At 42.6% G+C, this 22,368-nt stretch overlaps 1 protein-coding gene across 1 annotated transcript in view; it reads left to right on the top strand.

The window, feature by feature from the left end:
- The window catches only part of GRID2 (glutamate ionotropic receptor delta type subunit 2), a 709,039-nt gene extending 687,307 nt beyond the window's left edge, over positions 1-21,732 (top strand). The window contains exons 15-16 of the mRNA XM_032187515.1: positions 17,081-17,321; positions 21,231-21,732. Of these exons, the coding sequence (XP_032043406.1) occupies positions 17,081-17,321; positions 21,231-21,653 (664 nt within the window). The 3' untranslated portion in view covers positions 21,654-21,732. The remainder of the gene's footprint in view (positions 1-17,080; positions 17,322-21,230) is intronic.
- Positions 21,733-22,368: the final 636 nt, after the last annotated feature.

Here is a 22,368-nt window from a genome sequence, read left to right as displayed (position 1 = left end):
GTGCAGTATTGCATGCTCCATAAAGATGATGGAATTTGCCTGCTGCCCTGCTTTAACACAGCTCTGTGTGGGTCTGCTTGTCTCAATGCCTGCACTGAGATCTCGTATCGTACCAAGGCAAAATGCACTAGTGCGAGAAATGTTCGTCTTGCCTCTAACAGCACCTGCAGTGAGAAAACATTGCGACATCTGCTCCTTGCAATCCATTCGCACCCCCCTTTGAGGTGCTGGCATTCCCCAAACCTGCTGGCACTCCACCTACACCTTGCCACGACATACAAGATAGAGTCATATAAAAGTTATGAATGTAGTTATGTCTAAGATACAGCCGTCCAAAGGAAAATTCAATGGAAATTCAGCAATAAGAAGAGTTTGTCCTGGTGCTTAGAGGTAGACTGGATGTACCTTTGCCACCACTGTTTATAACGTGGCAAGAAAGGTAAACTTGCCCAGCTCTATGCTATCAATTTGCAAAATCCAGAGATGCTGAGATTATTTATCTGCTCTGGGAAATGCTGCCTGCAATTCTCAGCTTGGGAGATAATGCAGTGATATTATGATCTGTGTGTCTGTATGAAAAGAAATGAAATTCATTACATTTTGAAGCCCCATGCCTAACAAGCTTTATGCTGTTTTTACCTGTCTTTCCAGTGCCCATACCAGGTACCTCTGTTTTTTTATCAGACTGTCATAAAGCCCTTATCAGACTGTCATAATTTACTGGAGTCAGAAGGCAGACAGACTGTAAGATCAGCCAATTTGCTGTCCTTGTCTACTTCCCCACGTTGTCCCCAGCTCCTCTCCAGATGAACAAGGTCAATCAGCTTGATGACCCCATCCCCTCGGCTAAGCCTTTAGCTGCAGAGAGCAGCTCCAACAAGGCGCGAAAGGTCACATCTCCTTGACAGAGAATTAGGCGCTAAATGAGGCTGCCAGCCCTGGTTAGGGAGGGATTTGCTGTTGACTTCACCCGCAAGGTGCATCCTTAGTGCTCTGACCTGCCAGCCTGGGGACGTGCCCCACAGCGAGGGGGAGTTTTGCTGGGTTTGGTGCTGCAGGGCGAAGCTGTGATAATAAATGAAGCAGAAGAGTCAAGTAATGCTGCACGGTAAATAAGAGTGTGTTTGCAGCTTGTTTTTAAGCAGCAGGCTGCAGAGAAATTGTGAGGGTCTAAAGCACTGCACACCCCAAGAAAGTGACTTAGGGCCCTCAAAATGAGGATATCAGCTTTTCAGAAAGGATACATTTAAAGAAAATTAAATTAATCTATCATTTTTGCCCCAGTTTTTAAGCATCTTAGAGTGACATTGTCATGGTTCTTCCCCATAGCAAGGCAGACTGCAAGCGAGGAGCAGCTAACAAAATGTAAACATGAAGTTTTCTCAAGCTTTTCTCAGCATGTATTGTAGGAGATGGTGCTGATGCAGTAGATCAGTGTGTCCAAGGAGCATGGAGTTTTCTCCATGTATTTTCTGGACATAAGACTTCAAGCAACACTATGGAGTTGAATCTGTCCCTTGCAAGTGGAGTCCTCCTTCCCATGACTTCAAAAAGTGAGCAGGCAAACACGGCTGAAGCATCCTGGCAGCCACTGTAATGTAGCAACTTATCCAGAAAAGCCTCCTACTAGTCCCAGGGCCATGCACAGGTTTCGAAAGGCAGGCAATGCAAATGGATTCATGCACCCTGGGCAAAATTCATAACAGAGAAACATGGAAATACAGTGCACCCCCAAAAGTAGTTTAAAATTAAATGCAAGGCTTTTTTTTTTTTTTTTTAACCTCTCCCCCCATCCACTGCTGAGTCTTAAAATGGGATTTATTCTCTGTCTTATTGGTTTGAAATGAGACAAAGCAAAGGAAAAAAAAATAAAAGAAAACAATAAGCAAGTTACAACCTTGAAATTCATTCTTAGCTCTAAAGGGTTTTACTTGAAATCTGGTTAAACTCAAATCTTGCAGTAAAAATAAGTTTAAAAAAATCCATAGTGTATCACGTTAAATATTAACTCAATTTGCAGATATGTGCACAGTCTTAAGGAGCTCATCCATCAGAAAAAGAAGTAAAATCTGACTTCTCTTGCAGATGTGAACAGGAACCGACAATTCTGTCAGTATTATTGCCCTAAAGCAAAATGGGGGTAAGAAGAGAGTTAAGTTGTGTCAGGGCCTTTTTGCCTGCAGAAGCTTTCTGTGCTGGCCTGTGCAGTGCTTTCCCCTCTGCCAGCAAGGGCATTAAAACAAAATATGCCTCCGATGCATCCCAACAAAGACTCCTATACATCTATCAGTGATAAGACTAGGAAAATTGTAGGCCCTCTCCAGAAGGAAACAGAAGACCTGGTCACCCAGGGTATGGATAAGGCTGAGGTATTCGATGACTCTTTTGCTTCAGTCTTCACTGCAAGGGCTCTAGCCACGTAGCCCAGGACCCAGAAGGCAAAGGCAGGGACTGGGAGAATGATGAACATCAAGTCCATGGGACCTGGTGAGGTGCATCCATGAGTCCTTTGGGAGCTGGCAGATGTTTTTGCCAAGCCACTGTCCATCATATTTGAGGAGCTGTGGCAGTCCGGTGAAGTTCCCACTGACTGGAAGAGAGGAAACATAACCCCCATTTTTAAAAAGGGGAAAAAGGAAGACCCAGAGAACTCCAGGCCAGTCAGTCTCATCTCTGTGCCTGATGAGATCATGGAGCAGATCCTTCTGGGAACAGTGCTGAGGCACATGTGCCCCATGATATCCTTGTCTCCAAATCATGGATTTGACAGAGGAACCACTTGGTGGGTAAGGAATTGGCTGGATGGTGGCACTCAAAGAGTTGAGGTCAAACTGCTCTGTGATTCTCAGTGCTCTCCCAGCACTCTACTCAGCCTGAGACATGGCAGTGGGGACAAGGTAGGTGCCAGGGGGCAGAAGGCTTGCTCTGACATCTGTTGCCGCACTCAGTAATCTTTCTGACTGGTATAAAAGGCTTTTCTTGAGCAGGCAGCATGGGTGAGCTTTGCCTTTTTGCATCCATGTGCTTCCTGTGCCAGACAGGGTGAAGAGTGGCTAGTGCAGGCTCTGCTCCAAGCGCAGCACAGCTGAAGGTGGTCCTCTCCAGCAGAGAAATTCTGTGCTGGGTATTTAATTCCAGTTTCTGGAAGAGCTGGCTGGAAAGCAAGAATTCTGTTTCAGAGGGAAAAAATAAGAAGAAACCTAAGCTTTGGTATCTGGTTTTGTCCAGAGGCTTTACAGCGCAGGCAGGCTCCTCTATCTGATTTTATGAACCCTGCGGTAGCTTCCTAACCACCCGATTTACTTGCAGGGACAGGATGCTCTTATCACTGTCTCCGGCATGAGTTCTTTCCTCTACCTGATAATTCCTGTTATAGAGGAGATCTGGTTTCCAGTCCCTGCTTTGAATTGGGTAAACAGGATAGGAGCTGAGTTTGCCCACACTGTGGCATGTTTGTCATTCTCTCTGAGAAATTTGGCCTGAGTATCCAATTTGAGCTGAAGTCCAACCAAAAAGGGAGGGTTGGAAAAATAAAAAGTGAAGAGGAAAACAAATTATTAAATTGGTTTATAATTTAAATCAGAATTAGAAACTAGCCTAAACAAAAAGCTCACTGGAATCATCTCAGGCCTAACTATGTCTCTACAGCAACTTCTATGGAAATCTCTCTCTAGCATAACTATCTCCTCAAAGCCAATCACAGACATGTCTGAATGTTTCTGGACTCAGAAAAAAAAAAAAAAAAAAAAATAGTAGTCTTTTTTAAATCAATTTAAATCAATTCTCAGAGGTTGGATACATCTTTATAAGAAAACAATCTTTATTTACAGAAGTCAGGCAAATCCGCTTTCCTTCCATGCTGTCTAGAAAAACTATTAAAGGGAGATTTTAGCCAGATGCTTGGTGATTAGCAAAAGCCTAATTAAAGCTGCTTTATGTAGTCAATCATAACTATATGAATCTTAGAGCAGCATGAGTGCACTGTAGAAAGCCCCTGCTCCTGGTTTCTGCCAACCATGTGAAGAATGAATCTGAGGTTACTTGAGGTTTTTAGTTGTAGACCTGCAGCCAGTGTCCGTGAGATGCACTGCAATAAATATCTTCCGTCTCCCTCTCTCCTGGGGAGTGAAGTATCCCCTGGAGCTTGTCTCCAGGGATCTCTGAGCCCTGCCCCAATAATAAATGCCAGCTGAAGATGACGGGTTGGGGCTGCACGGAGCTCAGCCCAGCTGGTAACCCTGGGGTTGTGCCCGTGGCCAGGAAGCACCTTCTGCCAGCCAGGGAAAGGCTGGGCTGCAGCAAAAGCCATCAAACGCTGTCATCGATGGAGACGCTGAGCAATAGAGTCAGCCCGCTGCTTGCTCGGGAAGTCACAGAGAATGCGCTCTCACGGCTTTGGCCTTTTCCACCTGTCATAACCTGCCAAACTGCTCTTTTTCCCTGCCTTCTCTTTTTCCCCATCTCTTAGGGAAACAAATATCCCCGCTGCGAAAGGGAACAGGGAGAGAGGAGGCTGGGCTCAGCTCTGCTCACACTGCTTACCTGAGGCACGATCTTGCAGCACCTGCTGCACGTTCTCTGCCCCTGCTTTCTCTAAAAGCAGAGCAATGATACTCACTGTTAATGAAAATGCTTCTGAGATTACGTACGTTCAGAAAATTAACATAGCAAGTTCCCCAAATTTGTCAGAAGTTATGACAATTTGCTTATAGAAATTCTCCTGTGAGAGAGAAGAGACAAATATTTTGAAAGGCTCTCAAGTTAATGTGATGATAAATGCCAGGATCTTATTTTTCAGGCTGTTCTGATTTACGCTGTCTCCTTTCCCTACCTTGGGGCTCTGTTACATCTCTGCTCCCAGCAGTCGCAGGCAGCTGCTGGTTGCAGGGGGAGAGCTCCTGTGGCATTATTTATGGCAGCTCTCAGTGAGAGGACAGTGATTTACTGCGTGTCATCTTCTGCATCTGTGAGTTTGCGATGGGACTGTTCAGTGCAATCCTCTTCTGCAGTCTGACGGAGTTAGAGAAAGGTGAACCGGCTGGGTACAAGTAGGAACCTGCTAATGTCCTCCTTTGCCCTCCAGCAAATAACCTTTTATTTTCTGGAATTGGGAAATTAGGGTTGGGAAAATCACTCAATTCACCCTCCCATCTCTCAGGAGAAATAGGAATAGTCCTCATTCTCCCTCTAAACTTGTGAGGCTGCCTTACAAGCCTTTCCTCCAAAACTCTGCTTCTGGCTGCAGTGGATCTTTCCAGGTAGACTCTCCAAAGGGACCTGGTTGTCCCCAAGCCTTCCCTGCCCTCTCTGCTCGGCAGCATGCAGCAGTGCAGCAGCAGCCAGCTCATCAGAGGCTCTCAGATCAGCTTCTGTTGGCAGAAGGAAGGCCGGCTTCTCTGTGCTATCAAAGAAGCTGCAGAATTGACCTCATGCCCTTGATCTTGAAAAAGATATGCATAAATCGTCTGAACAGGCTCACTGGCTTATCAAAATTGAATCTCAGTGCCAAGTCACTTATTTTTGACCTGCGCTATAAAATTGTTAAATTCCCTGCAATCGGCCCACTTCAGAGGAAGGCTGATAGAATAGCACCTGGGAATGCAATGCACTTTATTTCCGTGGTTATTCGTTTTAGCCACAGATGATCTGGCGCGAAACACAGGAAAGCACCGGGATCCATTTTGTGGTGTTATGCAGCAAACGCTGGCAGTGCATGTCATCAGTAGCCACGAGCTAGGCCAGGCTGCGTGATAAAACGCAGCCCAGAAACCTCTGCAGGAAGAGGCTCAAGGGGCTGTGCCTGCCAAGAAGGAAGGCAAGGGTCCTCCTCCAAGATTTGGGTGGTGGAAATTGCAGGGCTGCAAGTGGAATTAATCATTTCATGAAGGAAGGGGCGGTAGCTACAATAACAGAGGGTAACTGTGGCCATTATCCAGCCTGGTTGACTATGAAAGATATTTGCTTCTCCTGTAATTGCAGAGTTGGTTGGTCAAGCTGTAAAACACTTTGAGGATATAAGCGATGTGTGCTGTCATTGCTACTCAAGCTTATGTTTTGTATATCTTGTTGCCCTGAGCTGAACAGAGCACAGGTATCAGGACACTTAGCAATATGGGAGGGGGGGACGAGGACACTATAAAAATATAGAAAACTCCCAAACACTGAGAAAGAATTAGAGGCTCCAAGACTGCAAAACTACATACTGAATATTTGTTACTTTCAAGAACAGAATTTAAGAAAATTACTCAATTTAACTTCGTGGACTTTGGTAATCATGCCAAAGATAAGCAAGGAAATAGAAGGCAGAATTCCTCAAGGAAATCACTAAATTTTGTCACAAAATGTCAAATGCTTTCAAATCACACAGGCATTTAAAAATATATATCAGCCTGTACTATTGTTCTGTTAGGAACCTGAATTTTTTTAAACATTAAATTTAAAGATTAAAGTTGAGGTTTTTCCTTGAAACTTTTCCTTCTTACGTGATTTGTAACAGGCTGATGCATGTTTGCTGCTGAATGTCACTCTGGAATAACAGAAATATGGGGCATAAGAGGGGAGTGTTCCTGCATGTGACCAAAACATAGGTTCTTTGTAGATCCATTCTGGTAAATGGATCTGGCAGCTTTCATCTTCAGAGTACTTAAGAGATACTTTTTTTGTTGTTGTTTGTGGGGGTATTGTGGGGATATGTGATTGATTAGGCCCCAAGTGAAATGTATTATTTGGGCATGTTTGGGGAAAATGTGTGAATTTTTGTCATACCATACTCTTCCTTGGAGCTGATGATTTTTAGATTGGCTAAGGCTTTGCTGATCTGTGAAATGCCTCTGACTGAAGGCTCTGGCATGGGAAGGTTTCTGCCCATCTGTGTGACAGATGCGCTTTGAATATTAGTACCTTTCCTCACCTTACTCCCTGGAAAAGTCTCGGGTCTGATCCAGATGAATTAGTTGCACAGAGAAGCAATTATTTCCTGGTGCTTCTGTCTGGGCTGGAATTTCTGACAGGCAACTTAGCTGTGCTAGTGGCTTTGCTGTGTATATATATTTTGCCTATGAACTCTTTTTTGCACAGAGCAGACATCCATCGAGCTTGTGTAAATACTGTCAGCCTAGATCTGAAGGAAAAAAAAGAGGTATGAGGTAAATGCGAAGCTTCAGATCCTGCTAATCCTTTCTGCCCAGTTTCCTCCAGCAGTGAAGGTCATGGTAGGTGTGGAGTGCTCTGCCTTGTTCCCATGCACAGAAAACAAGATGCCAAAAACCATCACTATGCACGTCAGCGGGTTCGGGACTTGCTTATTGCAAGGCAGAAGGGACCAGAGGACCTGATTATGCAAAGTCAGGGAGACAAGAATACAGGCAAGCTGGCTGGCTGTGGCTCTTAAAAAGTTGTAGTGTTACTGGGGGGGATGCCTTTATCAACAGAATAAATACTTGGTCCTCCTGCAGGTTGTTAGCCAGATTGAATAGCATTCGGTTTTTATCTAGGCACTTCTCTGTAATATGGAAATCTCCCCTAGTGCTACCCAGTGAGTAACCACTGTGCTGCTTCCAGCCCTTATTCACAACATGCAGAGCAGCCTGTAGCCCCTCTGGACACACTGCAGTGCAAAGGTGGGCAGCAAAACATCAGATTTTGATCTTTTGTGACCACCAGTAGTGAGCACGGTTTCTGTCCCAGTCTTACCTCCTTGTATGTCTATCAGTAACCTCTCCTGTTGGCAGAAATCCTACGCACATGGGTGAGCGGTGTGGCACGCTGCAGCAAGATGATGTGTTATCGAAGATAATCACTAAGTCTCCTGTAGAAGAGGAGATAGACTAATTCCTAGTATATCTCCCTGTACACATGGGGAGCACAGTTACAAAAGACACCAGTAATGCACAGATTTGGTGTGCCATAGCAGTCAGGCATTTCTTCGCTTGCAAAGTTGTGCTACTTTATCTTTCACCCTTTCTTTCTACACCCAGGGCATGTTAAAAGATCTGGATGCTCATCAAGGCTGGTGGTAGAGAAATTCATGATGCCTAGGCTGAATTGGGGAAATACCTGAGGTTTCAGCAGAAAGCCCCTACACTGCCATTTCTAGATTTGAAGAACATTCATTAGTAAGACCTGAGGAACACTTTAGAGTGTATTTAGGGGTTGTCTCTGGAAAATAATCTTCTATCAACATTTGAAGAAGACAAATCAGATTAATGAGCTAGATTTTAGAGCACTAATGCATCACGTGGAATTCCTTAAACTTCTTTGTTTTCATTGTCCAAGGGATTGTTTGGCATGGGTTCTCCTCAGTATAACATTAACTGAACTTATAGGTTGATGAGTGAACAGAAGTACTGATTTCAAACCCAAATGGAAAACCATGAGTGGGAATGGATCTCAGAAGCTTTCACTACTATAACAAACCAGCTAGGAGTTAAAATCCTTTGAGATATTTTGAAATGTCAAGTTTCAGACACAAAATGTATTACCATGATTTGATTTTCAGACTCTGTATTCATCTGTCTAGCTTGTCCTATTCTATCAATGACTGTTTACCTTGGAGATAGATTTAAACTCTTGATCTGGGTTCTTTGTAATCCAAATTTTGATATTTAAATCAAGCCATGTAAATAATTCACTTATAGACCCTCTAAAAGAAAATTTCAAAATGTTGCCTCTTCATTTTAAAGGCTTAAAAAGCTGAGGACAAACAAGTAGCTTCAAAAACTGAGAGAATCATCAGCTATGTATTTCACACGTTTGCCTATGTAAATAGAAAATGAACGTCTAATATTCAAATGACACCTAGATATCTTTTAAAATGGGCTGTTCTAGACAGTTACCAGGACTTAATGTGACTGATACGCATTCTGTTTCTAAAAAATGTGGCAGTTTGTATAAGACAGAGGCTTTGCACTGCCTGAAGCATGACTCCAAGCAATGATGATCAGTTCCAGATTCTTACACTGAAATGAAACATTTTTACTGGCACCCAGTAACTCAGATATCACAGTGTGCTAAAGGATGATGCTGACATCGACAAAGACCACCCAAGGTGTTCCCTTTCCAGCTGTAGATATGCCCCAGATCTTTGTGGGACTTAGTGTCTTTTCCTTTTGAGCTCTCCTCCATCTTCTTGCCTTGCTTTCATTCTGCCTGTTATCAATTCACTGCAGCCCAACTTTGATATTAGGAAAAATCATATTGTCATAGCAGTAGTGACTGCTTGCCTTTTAAAGGTGGCATAAACACATACAATAGAAATTAAACTTCACTAGTCACCACAGCTCTTAAGATTAATCATGTTAGTAATTTGAGTTCTCGTGTAATTGCATCTCAGCTGAAGATGAGGCTTGCATATTCATTTACCAGCAGGTCAGGTTCAGTGAGCTCCTCTTCTATTTCTCCTTCTCATAGGACATCAGCAGATGGTCCAAACAGATGAGTTAAGAGTTATTCCTTATGATCCAATTTAAAAAAAAAAAAAAAAATCTCTTTAAAAAACAACCATTTTAATATTTTGATGTTTTCTAAATGAAGTAACTGGTGTCTGAAAGGATGCTTTTTTTTCTAAGCTTTCTGGTTTTGGCTAAGCCAGATATCCTGAACTGATTTGTATGCAGGAAAATGTCACTTTCATGTCAAACTAACCAGAAGGGTTGAGTTCCCAAGTGTGCTCCATGTTGGTCTCTGCTGTTTGCAAGTTAATGGTGAAACTCCCACTGCCTTCAGACATTGAGGGTTCCTGATTTGAAGTGAAAGCGTCAATTGTGCCACTTCTGAAAAAAGCTACTGATCTGCTTACATCCAGCTGGAGACCTGTGAGTCAAGCCCTCAAGTTGTATATATGTAATCATACTCTCTCCTCATATATTCAAAATGTCATTTATGACAGCCCTCGGTGTTGCACAAGCATTATCATAGGGGAGAGCTCAGAGAAATTGTAATTTTAGGATGGAGCATGATCTCCATGCTGTGGCAGTTGTGCGAGATAGCAGCTAACCTTTAGATCTTCAAGATAATTTTGCAAGCAGTATGCAAGATAACATTTATTGGTGTAAATTGAGGAAAGATATGGAGCTATCACAGAGAGCCTACTGATGTCTGATTCAGTCTTCTGCAGAAGCCATGACCTGCCCTATCCATCCCTGCACTCACTTGGATGGGTTTGCTGCTGGTTCATGGTAGCAAAAGCAAGAGGAAAATTAAAGTCCCAGGCATTCACGTGGCCTATAAAGAACTGCATTTCCATAAAGCTCACTATCATTTTTCAAGTAATTTAGCAAATTATCTAGGACAGGACTGAGATACACGTAGTGCACAAGTATACCTTGAAGGTACATTTTTTTGTTTTAATAAGGTTGGTCGGGTGCCGCCGCCATTTCGCAGCCACTCGCCGAGGCGATCAGCTCCGGGGCAGACGCGTTCTGCAGTGGAGCGGGAGATCAAGGCGGGCAGGGCTTTTTCTCCAGCATCAAGGCCACTCAAGGCAGCCACCAGGGCCTGGTAGCCCTCAGAAGGGAGGCTGAGGAGGCACGGGCAGTGCCAGCAGCACCCCCTACCCTTTTCCAGTGATAGGACCCGCGGAAACAGTGTTAAGTTGAGACAGGGGAGGTTTAGGCTGGACATTAGGAAGAGGTTCTTCACTGAGAGGGTGGTTGCACACTGGAACAGGCTCCCCAGTGAAGTAGTCACTGTACCAAGCCTGTCCGAATTTAAGAAGTGTTTGGACTGTGCACTTAGTCACAGTCTAAACTTTTGGGTAGACCTGTGCAGTGCCAGGAGTTGGATTTGACGATCCTTATGGGTCCCTTCCAATTCGGGATATTCTATGATTCTATGGTGGCATACCATTGCCGTAATGAATTATTTTGGTGTTTACCATTAATAGCATTAAGCTAATGATATTTGTGTATCTATCTTTAGGTGTTTGGTTGTCATTTAGTATTTATAAACAGGTATTAATTCTTTTATCACTGCTTTCTCCCAAACAGGCAACACATGGAAAGGTCTGTATGGTGAAAGGCCAGTAAAACACACCTTTTTTTTTTTTTTTAATAATAAAAGTAAGCAAATGATCTTGAAGGATTGCAGACTTTCTTTATCAGTTTCTGAATTGTTGGCATTTAATATAGCCACATGGCCTGAATAAAACTATTGTAGAACAGTTCTTACAAAGTTCTACCACAGTTGTGTAATAAGTATAGTTAGTATTTCATTTCTTATTACTGCAGGTGCTATTTCACTTCAGTTTAGCATTTTGTATTTGGGAGAGTGTTTGTGCAAGTTTAACAGATTTAAGTAAAACCATGTTCACTAATTTGAACAAAGTGATACTAATTTATGGGATCCGAGTCACGAGTGCTGCCTATTCGGAACCTAATGGTCAATTGCTGAGCAAAACCAGAAGGTCAGCTGTTCTCTCTCCTACAATTGCTCGATATGCAAATCCTTAATGTCAAACACTAGGTCTGTTTTACCACAGCTGTTTCTATTGTATACAGAAAGTGAGAGGTTTATCCTGCTTTCTGCCAGCTGACTTCCCAGTGACAGCAGTGGGATGCTGAGGGCTGCTGAAGGGCAGGTGTGAAGGTGGCTGCCTGCCCTCCTTCGTGGGGCACGAGTTATTTGGGTTTTGATCTGCTTGCAGTCCCTGCCAGAAAACAGGCTTCACAGCTGGGCCCAAGGGCACTCTTTTGCTGGGTCAAGTGGTAGGAGCTGGTGGAGAGGGAGTGTGGATTCGTCTAGTCTGGCAGCCCAAGCTGCATTTGGCTAGTGTGAAAAACTATCTCTCTTGCAGCCTGTGATTAGTGGCTCGTTAAAATGCTTGCTTAAAAATAAAATAAAATTGGAAAAACAAGAACTGTTTCTTGAAAATGAGCATTTCTTGTTTATGGTTATCAAAACCTGTAGTGAACAGGAGTGGAATAGCAGTGATCTCTGTCTCTCAAGGTGTTTCATTCATCTTGCATGCTCTCCTACCATCACCTCAGCCTGCTCAGGAGTGGGCATGGGCACTGCTCTGCTCTTTGTTTCACCCCAGGACATCGATTTCTGCACTACATCTTCCTACACTTGCTCCATCTCCATTTTTCAGTGATCAGGTACCCCTTTTAATTCTGGGCTTAGGTCTAGAGGTGGTTAACTGGGTAGTGCAACTGGGGCTGGACAAGTAAATATTTTAGGATGAACTAAAAAGTTAGGAACTGTTTTTTTGTTTTCTTATCCCTTTATTCTGTGCATTTGGGCAAGACAAAAATCACGCACAAATATTCACCTACTGCATATAAATACAAATAAATCCTTTACTCTCCTCAGCAGCTTGGGCAGCAGGGGAATGACAATATTTGTTGGTTCTTAGGATAGCATTGAAGTTAATGCTTCGTGCCTCAATGTGCATCCCTTGCAAGGCCACAATGATGAGACCAGAATAATGAAATTTCATCTTATCTCAGCAAGACAAGAGGGGAACTTAATTCTGCAAAGACTTAGCACCAGATGTTCTTTAGAAGAGCTACGGGATGAGGCTTTTGCCCAAGGAGTTTGACTCCCTGCTAGCTGCTGAAGAAGTTACTGGAGCCTAATACCTCCTGGTGCAGGAAGCTGATATTTAGTAACCCTTCCCATCTCAGACCATGCCCTAGCATTTCAGGCTGTAAATGGCTTTCCGTGTCTTCTGCTTGCTACTTCTAACTCAGAATAAACCAGCAAACTCAAAAAACAGCATTGTCACAGATGTCTACATTTTGTAGCACTTGTGAAGCATTTGTGATACTTTGCTCTCATAATAAGTTTCATTTCTGTGGGTGTTTTGGAGGAGTAATCACGTCTAACTGCCAGCAGCAAGGTATGTGGTTACTGAGCTGAATTCAGCTCTAGTCTCATTGTTTCAGTAGGAAGGGATTTGTTCGTATCAGTGTCAGATTTGGAAACCACATGCATTTCAGTTTTGTGTGCTTATATCCACTAGACATCAATCAGCACTACGAATTCATAGAATCACAGTGTGATTTGGGTTCATGGTTTGGTTTTTGGTTTGAATGAAAGTGTATGTAGACGTTCTCTTTTTTTATTATTATTATTTTGCAGTTTAATAACTTTACCTCATTGCCTTGAAAAATGTTACTGTAACAATTTGCCTGCTAGAGAAATATATATTATAACCCACACTCTATCCATAAGCAAGTTTTAAAGGTCATGTCTTTCTTCAGACAAATGAGATTATTTCGATGTATGGGCTCCTTGCATAACCTTAAGCTTATGGTATTTTGAAACAGCAGGAAGTCACGCACCCTACTTCTTTCCACCCCTCTTACTACTGACTCACACGCTGCAATGCCAGGCCGTGCTGCAGGTTCAGAGCAGCCAAAACTGTCAAGGAAAAGTTCAGTCGTGAGACATTTGGCCTTGTGAAGAGAGGACCTGATGAACGTCATCATAGCATTTAGCATATCGTTATCATTCATAGCATTTAGTTAATGCATTATTATTTTAGTCAGTTATTAAATCTGAAAATCAAATACCAAACTGATTATAGCGTCTGCTGCTCAACAGGTATCTGATTAGATTGTGTGAGGGCACCCAGCAGGAGCGGCAGCCGAGGCGTGTATTTTTATGGCAAGACTGCCATCGTGTGGGAAGTTCTTGCAGCGTGCAAGTGTAACGGTGCCTGCAAGCTGCACGCTTCCAAGAAACTTTCCTTCCTAATGTCATTCCTCGTGGAATTTCAATAAAAGTACACGTTTCAGTTCCGAAAACGTGCTACAAAAAGAGTGATTTCCCTAAGGGGTAAAACTTGGGTAGTGCTAAATCTTCCCAGTGTTAACTGTTGTCTTGGTTCCACTAACAATTGAATTCACAAACAAATTATTTCTTAAGTCTGATAGAACCAGGGTCTCTTTTATTTATTTATTTATTTTCCTCCTCTGCATGAAGTTGATATAGTTCATTCATGCTCTCATCATTTCTCCTGCTACGTAGTTTATATCTCAACATCTGTTTTCAGTTGCGGTTTTACAAGGCTTCATTATAAACTTTCAATTTCTTAAGCTTTTCCATGTAATTGTTTAATTACTGTCCTTGGATTCTACTTTTTTTTTTTTTTTATGTTTTCCTTTAAATAATTGAACTTATATGTTACATCCATAAAGAAAATCGACGATAATTACCAGGAGTACAATTAGGAATAAATCTCTGTTAAGGAACAAGCTAAAGTTCAGTGTTTTATGCAAATGCCTATTGTTGAAAAGATGTCTTGTGTAATCAGAAATTATACTGACAAGTGAAGAATCATTTAATTAATGAGAATAGAGCAATCATTTGGATGGTTCATTCTATTACTGACTGAATAAAAGAGAGAAAATAGCCCTGCTCAGGGATTAGAGCTGCTGCTGAGAGAAAGAAAAAAAAATACAGAATGTTGTCGTGTTATTGCCTTATGTAGATAGTATAGTAATTCCTAAATACAAATATATATATATATATATATATATGCCAAATTAATCTTCTATTACTTGGTAGGAACTTATAGAAAGGGTTCTGTTTGTCAGAAATGATGACTGTCTGCTTCCTCTGCTAACTTAAATACCTGGGCTGAAATATTCCCATCAATCCTAAGGCAGGATGCAAGGGGAGTGAGAATGGCATTGCAGTGAGTTTTGTCTATAGGCACTGCATGCCATAACAGAGACCAGCATGTGGCTCATGTTTACAGTCACAGAGGAATAGTTTTGGTAACAAGGGACCTCCAGAGGTCTCTAGCCCAGACCTCTGTTTGAAGCAGGTCCAGTTAGGTCAGGTCGCTCAGGCTTCCTTGCCCCGTGGACCTTCGAATATGACCAGGGATAATATGATCAAAACTGTTCCAGTGTTTGACCTCTCTTTTTGTAAGAATTTATTTTTTATTTTTTTTTTAAATCTAGTTGGAACTGCTTGTGCTCAGGCATGCCCCTCTTGCCTCTCCCCTTGTCACCGCTCACCTCTGAGAAGGATCTGGCTGCAGCTTCCCTACACTCTGCCCGTAGGTAGCCGCAGGCAGCAAGAATGAGCGTGTGTTTGGGCCCTGTCGCTCCAAAGCTTCTGTTACATGGGTGTCATACAGCATCTAATGTGTCCCTTGAAGCAGAACGGAGAGTCTTCCAGTCCTTGGCTGATCCCTGCCTCCTTTGGAAGCTGCAGGATGGGACTTTTCCGGGTCGGCTTTGGGTTTCTGGGCTGTTCAAAAGCCCATCCAACTCTCACCTTGTTCTCCAGTCTCCAGGACTTGGGCCTTCAGCACTGTACTGCCAGCAGGCACTGTGCACAACTTGTCCCGCTCCTTATAAACACAAGGTTACTTGAACAAGGTGCTTTTGGCACCTCTGGTTCTCAGGACCCTAGAAAGGCACTGTTCCCATTGATACAGCACAGGGGGGGAAAAGCAGCTCGCCCTTAACTGGCTGGGCTCTCAGTCATGGGACATACTCCTAGGCAGGATGAAAAAACTCACTCCAGAGCTGTGCTGGGGTTTCAACACAGCTGCATGAAGTCTCCCATTCCTGGTAGGACCACAATGTAAGCATTCAGACATTTGGATGTGCCATAGCAAATTCAAAGTCTTTATTAACATGTCCACATGTTCAAATGGAATGAGAGATTGAATGATGTCTGTACAGAGCAGCTGTTTTTTACTTCCGAGGTGCATTTCAATTCCCTTTTGCAATACTGTATTTTTCTGAGGTTGAGGAAGACCACTGCACTGGTCGGTTATGGTAGCCACCAGTCAGTGGGACTGCCTCTCCTCCGGTGTGGTACAGCTTCTGGTAGGAGCATCCCAGACCTCTGCTGCTTTGTGTGCACTTGGATTTTGTTCATGCTGTGTCAAATGATTGCACAAAGTGATTGTTTGCTTTCCAACACTGAAATGAAAAACAAATTTATTACATGAAGGAAAATATTCATTTTGTTCTACTCTTTTTAAATGTAATAATTGATTTTATTTTTAGTTTTAGTTTTGAGTAACCAGAAGCATCCGGCTGCTACTCTAGGCACTTGTGGATGTTTTTAGAGATCTCTCTGTAAGGTTTTTTTGAGATTAACAAATTAACCAAATATGAAAATCTTCCAAACACAGTTTTCGTTTCTCAAACCACTCACCCCCAAGGAAGTCTAGCAAAATATGTAGGCTTTGCAATCTGCCCAGCAAATATTCAGCAGCAGGCTGGGTATGTGGGTGCAAGGATGAGTGAGTTCCACAGCTAAGAGCCTTCCCATGGAAATTGCTTGCCAAACATTGCATGCTCCTGTTGAGCAAGATTAGTTTAGGTCTTTGCTGAGTGCAATTAACGTGATACTGCCCTACACTCTTTCCAAAGCAGCAGGTAGGTAACCAGATAATGATCAGTTCACAATAAGATAATGTATCCTGCAGTATATCTGAACGGTATTTTCCCCAAGGGAATGGCTTGAAGCTGCGAGAGGAGCAGGTCAGGCTGGGTATCAGGTAAAAGGTTCTTCACCGAGAGGGTGGTCAGGCACTGGGACAGGCTCCCCGGGGAAGTGGTCATGGCACTGAGCCTGCCAGAATTCATGAAGTGTTTGGACAATGCTCTCAGACACATGGTCTGATTTGTTCATATATTTTTGGGTGGTCCTTTTGGGGACCCAGGAGTTGGACTTGATGATCCTTGTGGGTCTCTTCCAACTTGGATATTCTATGATTCTATGAAATGTCTCTTCTCCAACTATTAAAATGCAAAATACATATTTTCGAATATCTCACACGCAACAAAAGATTGCTACGGTCTGTAGTAAAAGCCAGTTAAGAAAATAAAATGTACTAACTAAAGCAGTTTCACTAAGCTTCTGAAAAGAATGAGAGACCTGTGGGTGCTTTTGTGCATCTAGAGGGGAGCATGGATGTCCATATGCTCAGTCTTACAGACAACCTCATATTCAAGCTTTCTTTTCTGCTAACTCAGTCTGTCTGGATTCCTCCACAGCTTGGCCTTCCAGACGCACACGAGGGTTGCAAGTAGTTGGGTTACAGCCTCATGCCTTTGCACTAGATGCCACCCCAGTGTAACCCCTGACTCTGTGCTTTCTCCTGTAGGATTTTGGAGCTGCAGCAGAATGGCGACATGGACATACTGAAGCATAAGTGGTGGCCAAAGAACGGTCAATGTGATCTTTACTCATCCGTGGATACCAAACAGAAAGGAGGCGCCCTGGACATAAAAAGTTTTGCAGGTGTTTTCTGCATCCTCGCAGCTGGGATTGTCCTATCCTGTTTCATTGCAATGTTGGAAACATGGTGGAATAAAAGGAAAGGCTCTCGGGTTCCGTCAAAAGAGGTATTAGACCCTCCATTTCTCATGGGAAATTTTCATGCACCCTAAAGATGATTGCCTTGAATTTAGATTATTGCCTTTAGAGAGGGTGGGGGAAATAGTCCTTAACTTCCTACTGTTTAAGGTAAACATTCCTCAAAATCTCCTTAGGTATTCTTTCTAGAGAAAATTGAAAGAAAAAAAAATGTATATTAGTGATGTATAAATATTCTGAGTAAAACACAACCTTTACTTGCAGAATAATACATTATTAGTACATCAACATTTGGTGCATCATTCCCATTGGTGAGAATTAATCCTCACCAGTAAGTTCAGAGGCTTCTTGTCTTTTTCTTGCAAAAGATATCCCCTAAGCTCGATGGCTGAGTCTTTCAAAATAGACTTTCAGGGCTTAGCCCTTTAATCAGCAGTTAGCTTCTTAAATAAGCTTGTCCTGATTTTCAGAACTGTTAACCTCTTGGGACTTCCACAAACTTTGGTTCTCATTATTTAACCTGAAGTCTGAGGAAGCAAGAGTTCTTCAGATTTTTCAGAATCAGGCCAGACTTGTTTCTGAAATCTATTACGGACTTGGTTTAGAAAATCTTGGACAGTGAGTGGGGGACGTGTGTCATTTCACACCAGAGATGAGTTTGGTTTCACACCTGCATGTGTAATGCACTCCTTCCCATGGCAATCCACTTGTTGCTTTACCAGCCATTTCCACTAGCAAAAAAAAAAAAAGTTATTAAAGTATACTTGGCAGAGATGCCCAAAGGTGAACCTAAATATGAGCTATAATATAGTGCTATCAATTATAGCTATTTTATGTAGCTTAGATGCTTGTTGTGGGGTATTGCTGTTAATTTGTGTGCAGTGGTCTCACCTTCTCTGCAGTTTTTCCATTGTGTTTATTCCTGCTAATCTAATGCTGTGTAATCAGGCAGGACTAATTATGCTACCTAATTAGACAGCATTGGCACTGATGTTAGAATACTTTTAATCTTTTCTTGCGTGTTTTAATTCCCAAGCTTTTTCTGTTAAAGATCTGGACCGGACCATTCTTAAAACCAAAAAGAATCTCTAGTCCTTTAATTGGCTTTCTCAGGAATGGGAACCATCTAGTTTCAACTGGTAAATTATCAAAAAACTAAAATTTACAATATTGCTGTTTACCCGGACTTTCAGAATGTCATACTTCTTATTTATTTGGTGCAAAACATAATAATTAATATCAAAGGAAAAAAAAAAAAAAACAACCCTGATATTTTATATAATTATAAAGTGTCCCATTTAAATTTTCAAACATAGAGTTTTGAACGTATAGTTTCCTCAAATGGTGTAATTTGGCCTCCTTGATCTTTGCCATGTATTCATCAGCTTAGCTTTTAAAATTGCATCTCAAAGCTCCACTGAAAAGCTTGGCTCAAAAAAAATAATGCAACATGGACATATGTGCTGAATGCCCCCGCTACCCTGGATGTGGGGGTCATTCAGCAAAGAAATACATCTTAACTAACTTTCTTAAAATTCATTTTAGCTTCCATGAAATCCATTGGCTCTTCCAGGCCACTAGTCCCGAATCGGGGGTCAGATTGGGCCAGTTTGTGGTCAGCAAGCCAACCCTTTTTCCTGGTGGCTGCCATCTTGTGCTCCAGAATGCAAGCATTTATACTGAAAAAAAATTGTCTTATGGTTGCGAAGATAACATTTCAGTCGCGTACCAGAAGTAATCCATTCAATGATGTCTGCCTGAGTCTGCAGACAGCCTTAAACGGTAGCTCTGAGAGAAGTATGAACTGCCCCAGTAATCTCAATGGGATGTTGACTCTGAAGCCTGATGATAATTTAAATGTGAAAACTGCTGAATATTTCACTACTGATCACACAAGAGAGAAGAGGAAAGATCATATTATGGAGATGTGCACAATCTTACTGTGAGTGGGTCTCATTTTGGTGTATCAATTGGGTGGAGATCGGGTTGTGGGCTAAGCATGGGAGAATATCACCGCTTATATATTTTCACTGGTCTGACCCTAGCCCCAAATGCATCTCGGAAAGAGAAGAATGAGGAATATTCTGAATAACTTACAGAGGCTCAGAATTAATTAAATTCAAATTGGCGTTGGAAATTACGGTGTTTGTATGCTTTTCAAAATGATAAAATAATAATATGTAAAAATAAAAATAAGGGCTGTCCCTTAGAGACATAGTCATGACTTGCATGTGCTGACAGAGCCTCTGTATATTTCTTTCGATGCCCACGTGGCCCCAGTTCTTCTGCATCCATATGTAGCTCCAAAGATTTTAGGAGAGAGCTTTTGGTGAATGCGTTTGGTTTTGGTGTCACCTGTGTGGTTGTTATGTGCATCCATGTCTATGTCCACATGTGAATAAACTATAGACAGAAAGCTACGCCCGAGAAATGAGCACTGCATTTTTTCCCTCCCATGATGAGCTCAAAGCCTCTGTGGTCAGGTTTGTTTCCAGAGCCACCATCCAGACCCTGGGAGAGCCCTGATGCCCCGTTCCCCACCCTTTTCCCCCCCCGGTTTGTCTCCCTGTCCCTGCCCTTGGAGGGTAAGATCCCAGAGGGGAGCTGGTCCCTCACTCTCCCTTGAGTCGGGCTTTGTATTCGGTGTGGTACCGGTGCAAATATTTGGTGATCCGTTTTGCTAAGCAGATGAACTCCTGCAGTTTGTTCTAGGTGGACTTTTTCAGAGTGCTTGACTTCATCCCTAGACAAAGGAGGGACCTAAAGCCCATTCTGTATACTAGGAGTTTTGCGATCGATTCAATGAGCTCTGGATCAAGCCAGTCATTGAATTGCAGTAATCGAGTCTGGAAGTCATCAGTGCACATCTATCGGCCGCCCTATTGTCCTCTGTGAGGTCCTAGAGTGTGAGATATTTCTAGTGGCCTGGAAGAGCCAGTAGATTTCACAGAGATTAAGGTAAATGTTCAGGTTAGTTGGAACTGATTTTTGTTCTGAATGAGCTGCGCTACCTAGACTGAGGGAATATCCCTTATGTGTGTACACGTAATGCCACTTTGAATTAAGCTTTGCAGTTCAGTAGAAATACATATGTACAACGCAGGTGATTTACTAGGTCACCCAGGACGTTCTCCTCTTTTTTTAATTCTCATGCATTTAAATTCTCAATTATAACGAACAAACCTCTTCAATTGAGTTCTCTTGGGGGAGAGATTTAAGAAGGAAAAAGGAGAGAGGTAAGAGAGGAGTGATGCTGTATTATAATGAATACACCAGGCCGCCTTCTCACCCACAGCAGCATAATTCCATCTGAATTGATGGCATTGCTTCTTTGTAGGTAAGGAGAGAATTAATCCCTTCTTTGGCATCACAGTTTAAAATTATCTGGTGTACTTCTTCCTGCGTGATGTCAATGAGTCACCAGTGCTCGGATTTGGGTCTGGAAGTTCAGCTTTTCTGCTCCACAATTTGTAATTTAAAAGCAAAAATCAATCTGAGCAGTTTTTAGCCCTTCCTTAAGCCCTGAGAGAATGAACGCTGATGAAGACGGCAGTCTGGTCCCTGAGAGCCTCCCGTTTTGACACTGAAATGTAGCCATCACTGTAGCGATTCAGAGCTGGCATTAACCCAGATGTCCGAGATGATGCTCTGTTTTCACTGTACAAAGAAAGCTGCTGGCAGCACTTGGAGTTTTGTCATTCATACTCAGGGCTTGAAGGTAGCTGTGGAAGAAGGGTCTGCTTGGGTTTGTTTTAGCCCATCCAGCTTCGGGAGGTGGGGGTGTTTGCTGGTGGCGTTAGAGCTGTCCACAGCTAAGATGAAGCTTTAGTTAAGTGTGTATTGTGTTTACCGAGCGGTTCTGATTGCACTGTGAAGCTTCAATCCTGCAAAAGAGATGGCAATAGTGAGTGGTACATCTTGTTCTTCTCCTTCCCCAGGATGACAAGGAAATCGATCTGGAGCACCTCCACAGGCGCGTGAACAGCCTCTGCACAGATGACGACAGTCCCCATAAACAGTTCTCCACGTCGTCGATTGACTTGACCCCGCTGGACATTGACACTTTGCCCACCCGTCAAGCACTGGAGCAAATCAGTGACTTCAGAAACACTCACATCACAACAACCACCTTCATACCGGAGCAGATCCAGACGCTGAGCCGCACACTGTCTGCTAAAGCCGCTTCTGGCTTCTCCTTCGGCAACGTACCTGAGCACCGAACTGGCCCCTTCAGGCACAGGGCACCTAACGGCGGCTTTTTCAGAAGCCCCATCAAAACAATGTCATCCATCCCTTACCAACCAACTCCTACTCTGGGGCTGAATCTCGGTAGTGATCCAGACCGAGGCACCTCCATATGAGCATCAGACCAAGTTTCTTCACTCTTTCTTTTTTAGGACTCCCTTTGCAAGGAGCAGCTGTAATATTGTGGGACTAACATGGATGTAACCTTTTTTTCTTTCTGTTTTTTTTTTGGTTTGTTTTTGGTTTTGCTTTTGAGGGTTTTTTAATTTGTTTGTTTCCTTTGTTTTCTTTTTTTTTTTTTTCTCTCCTTTATTTTATTTAAGAAAAGAATCAGGATTATTTGTAACAACTCTTCCTCTTCTCTGCTTTCTCAGCCTGGTCTCCTCCTCTTTCTCCCTGTATTATCTTTATTACTTGAGTCACTTATTCTTTGGTTTATCACCACATTAGGTTTCGGTTACTTGAGGCTTTTCATATACTTAAGTATAGGAAACATGTAGTGATTTGATTAATGCATAAAAAACCCTGAGCATTACTTTAAAGAAGGGCATTCGCTCCTCCTCCCGCACCGCCTTTTTTTACTATAATTGCAATAACTTAAGTCCTTTACATGTATTCTGCTGCATCCGGTCAGTGCTCCACTGCTATGTGTCCTTTTAACTGTGGACCAAAGGCAAACCCTGCGATTTAAAAGAAAAAAAAAAAAAAAGTATTAAAAAAGGCAAAAAAATAAAAAAAAAAAAAAAAGGAAGTTAAAAGACCATTCAGGCCCCATAATACAAGAATGCAATTTTGTAGGATTACAAAAAGCCATTACTATGCCAGTAAAGA

Source organism: Aythya fuligula, chromosome 4 (genome assembly GCF_009819795.1).
Source record: "Aythya fuligula isolate bAytFul2 chromosome 4, bAytFul2.pri, whole genome shotgun sequence".
Taxonomy (NCBI): Eukaryota; Metazoa; Chordata; class Aves; order Anseriformes; family Anatidae; genus Aythya; species Aythya fuligula.
This window is presented reverse-complemented; position numbering and strand designations above follow the sequence as displayed.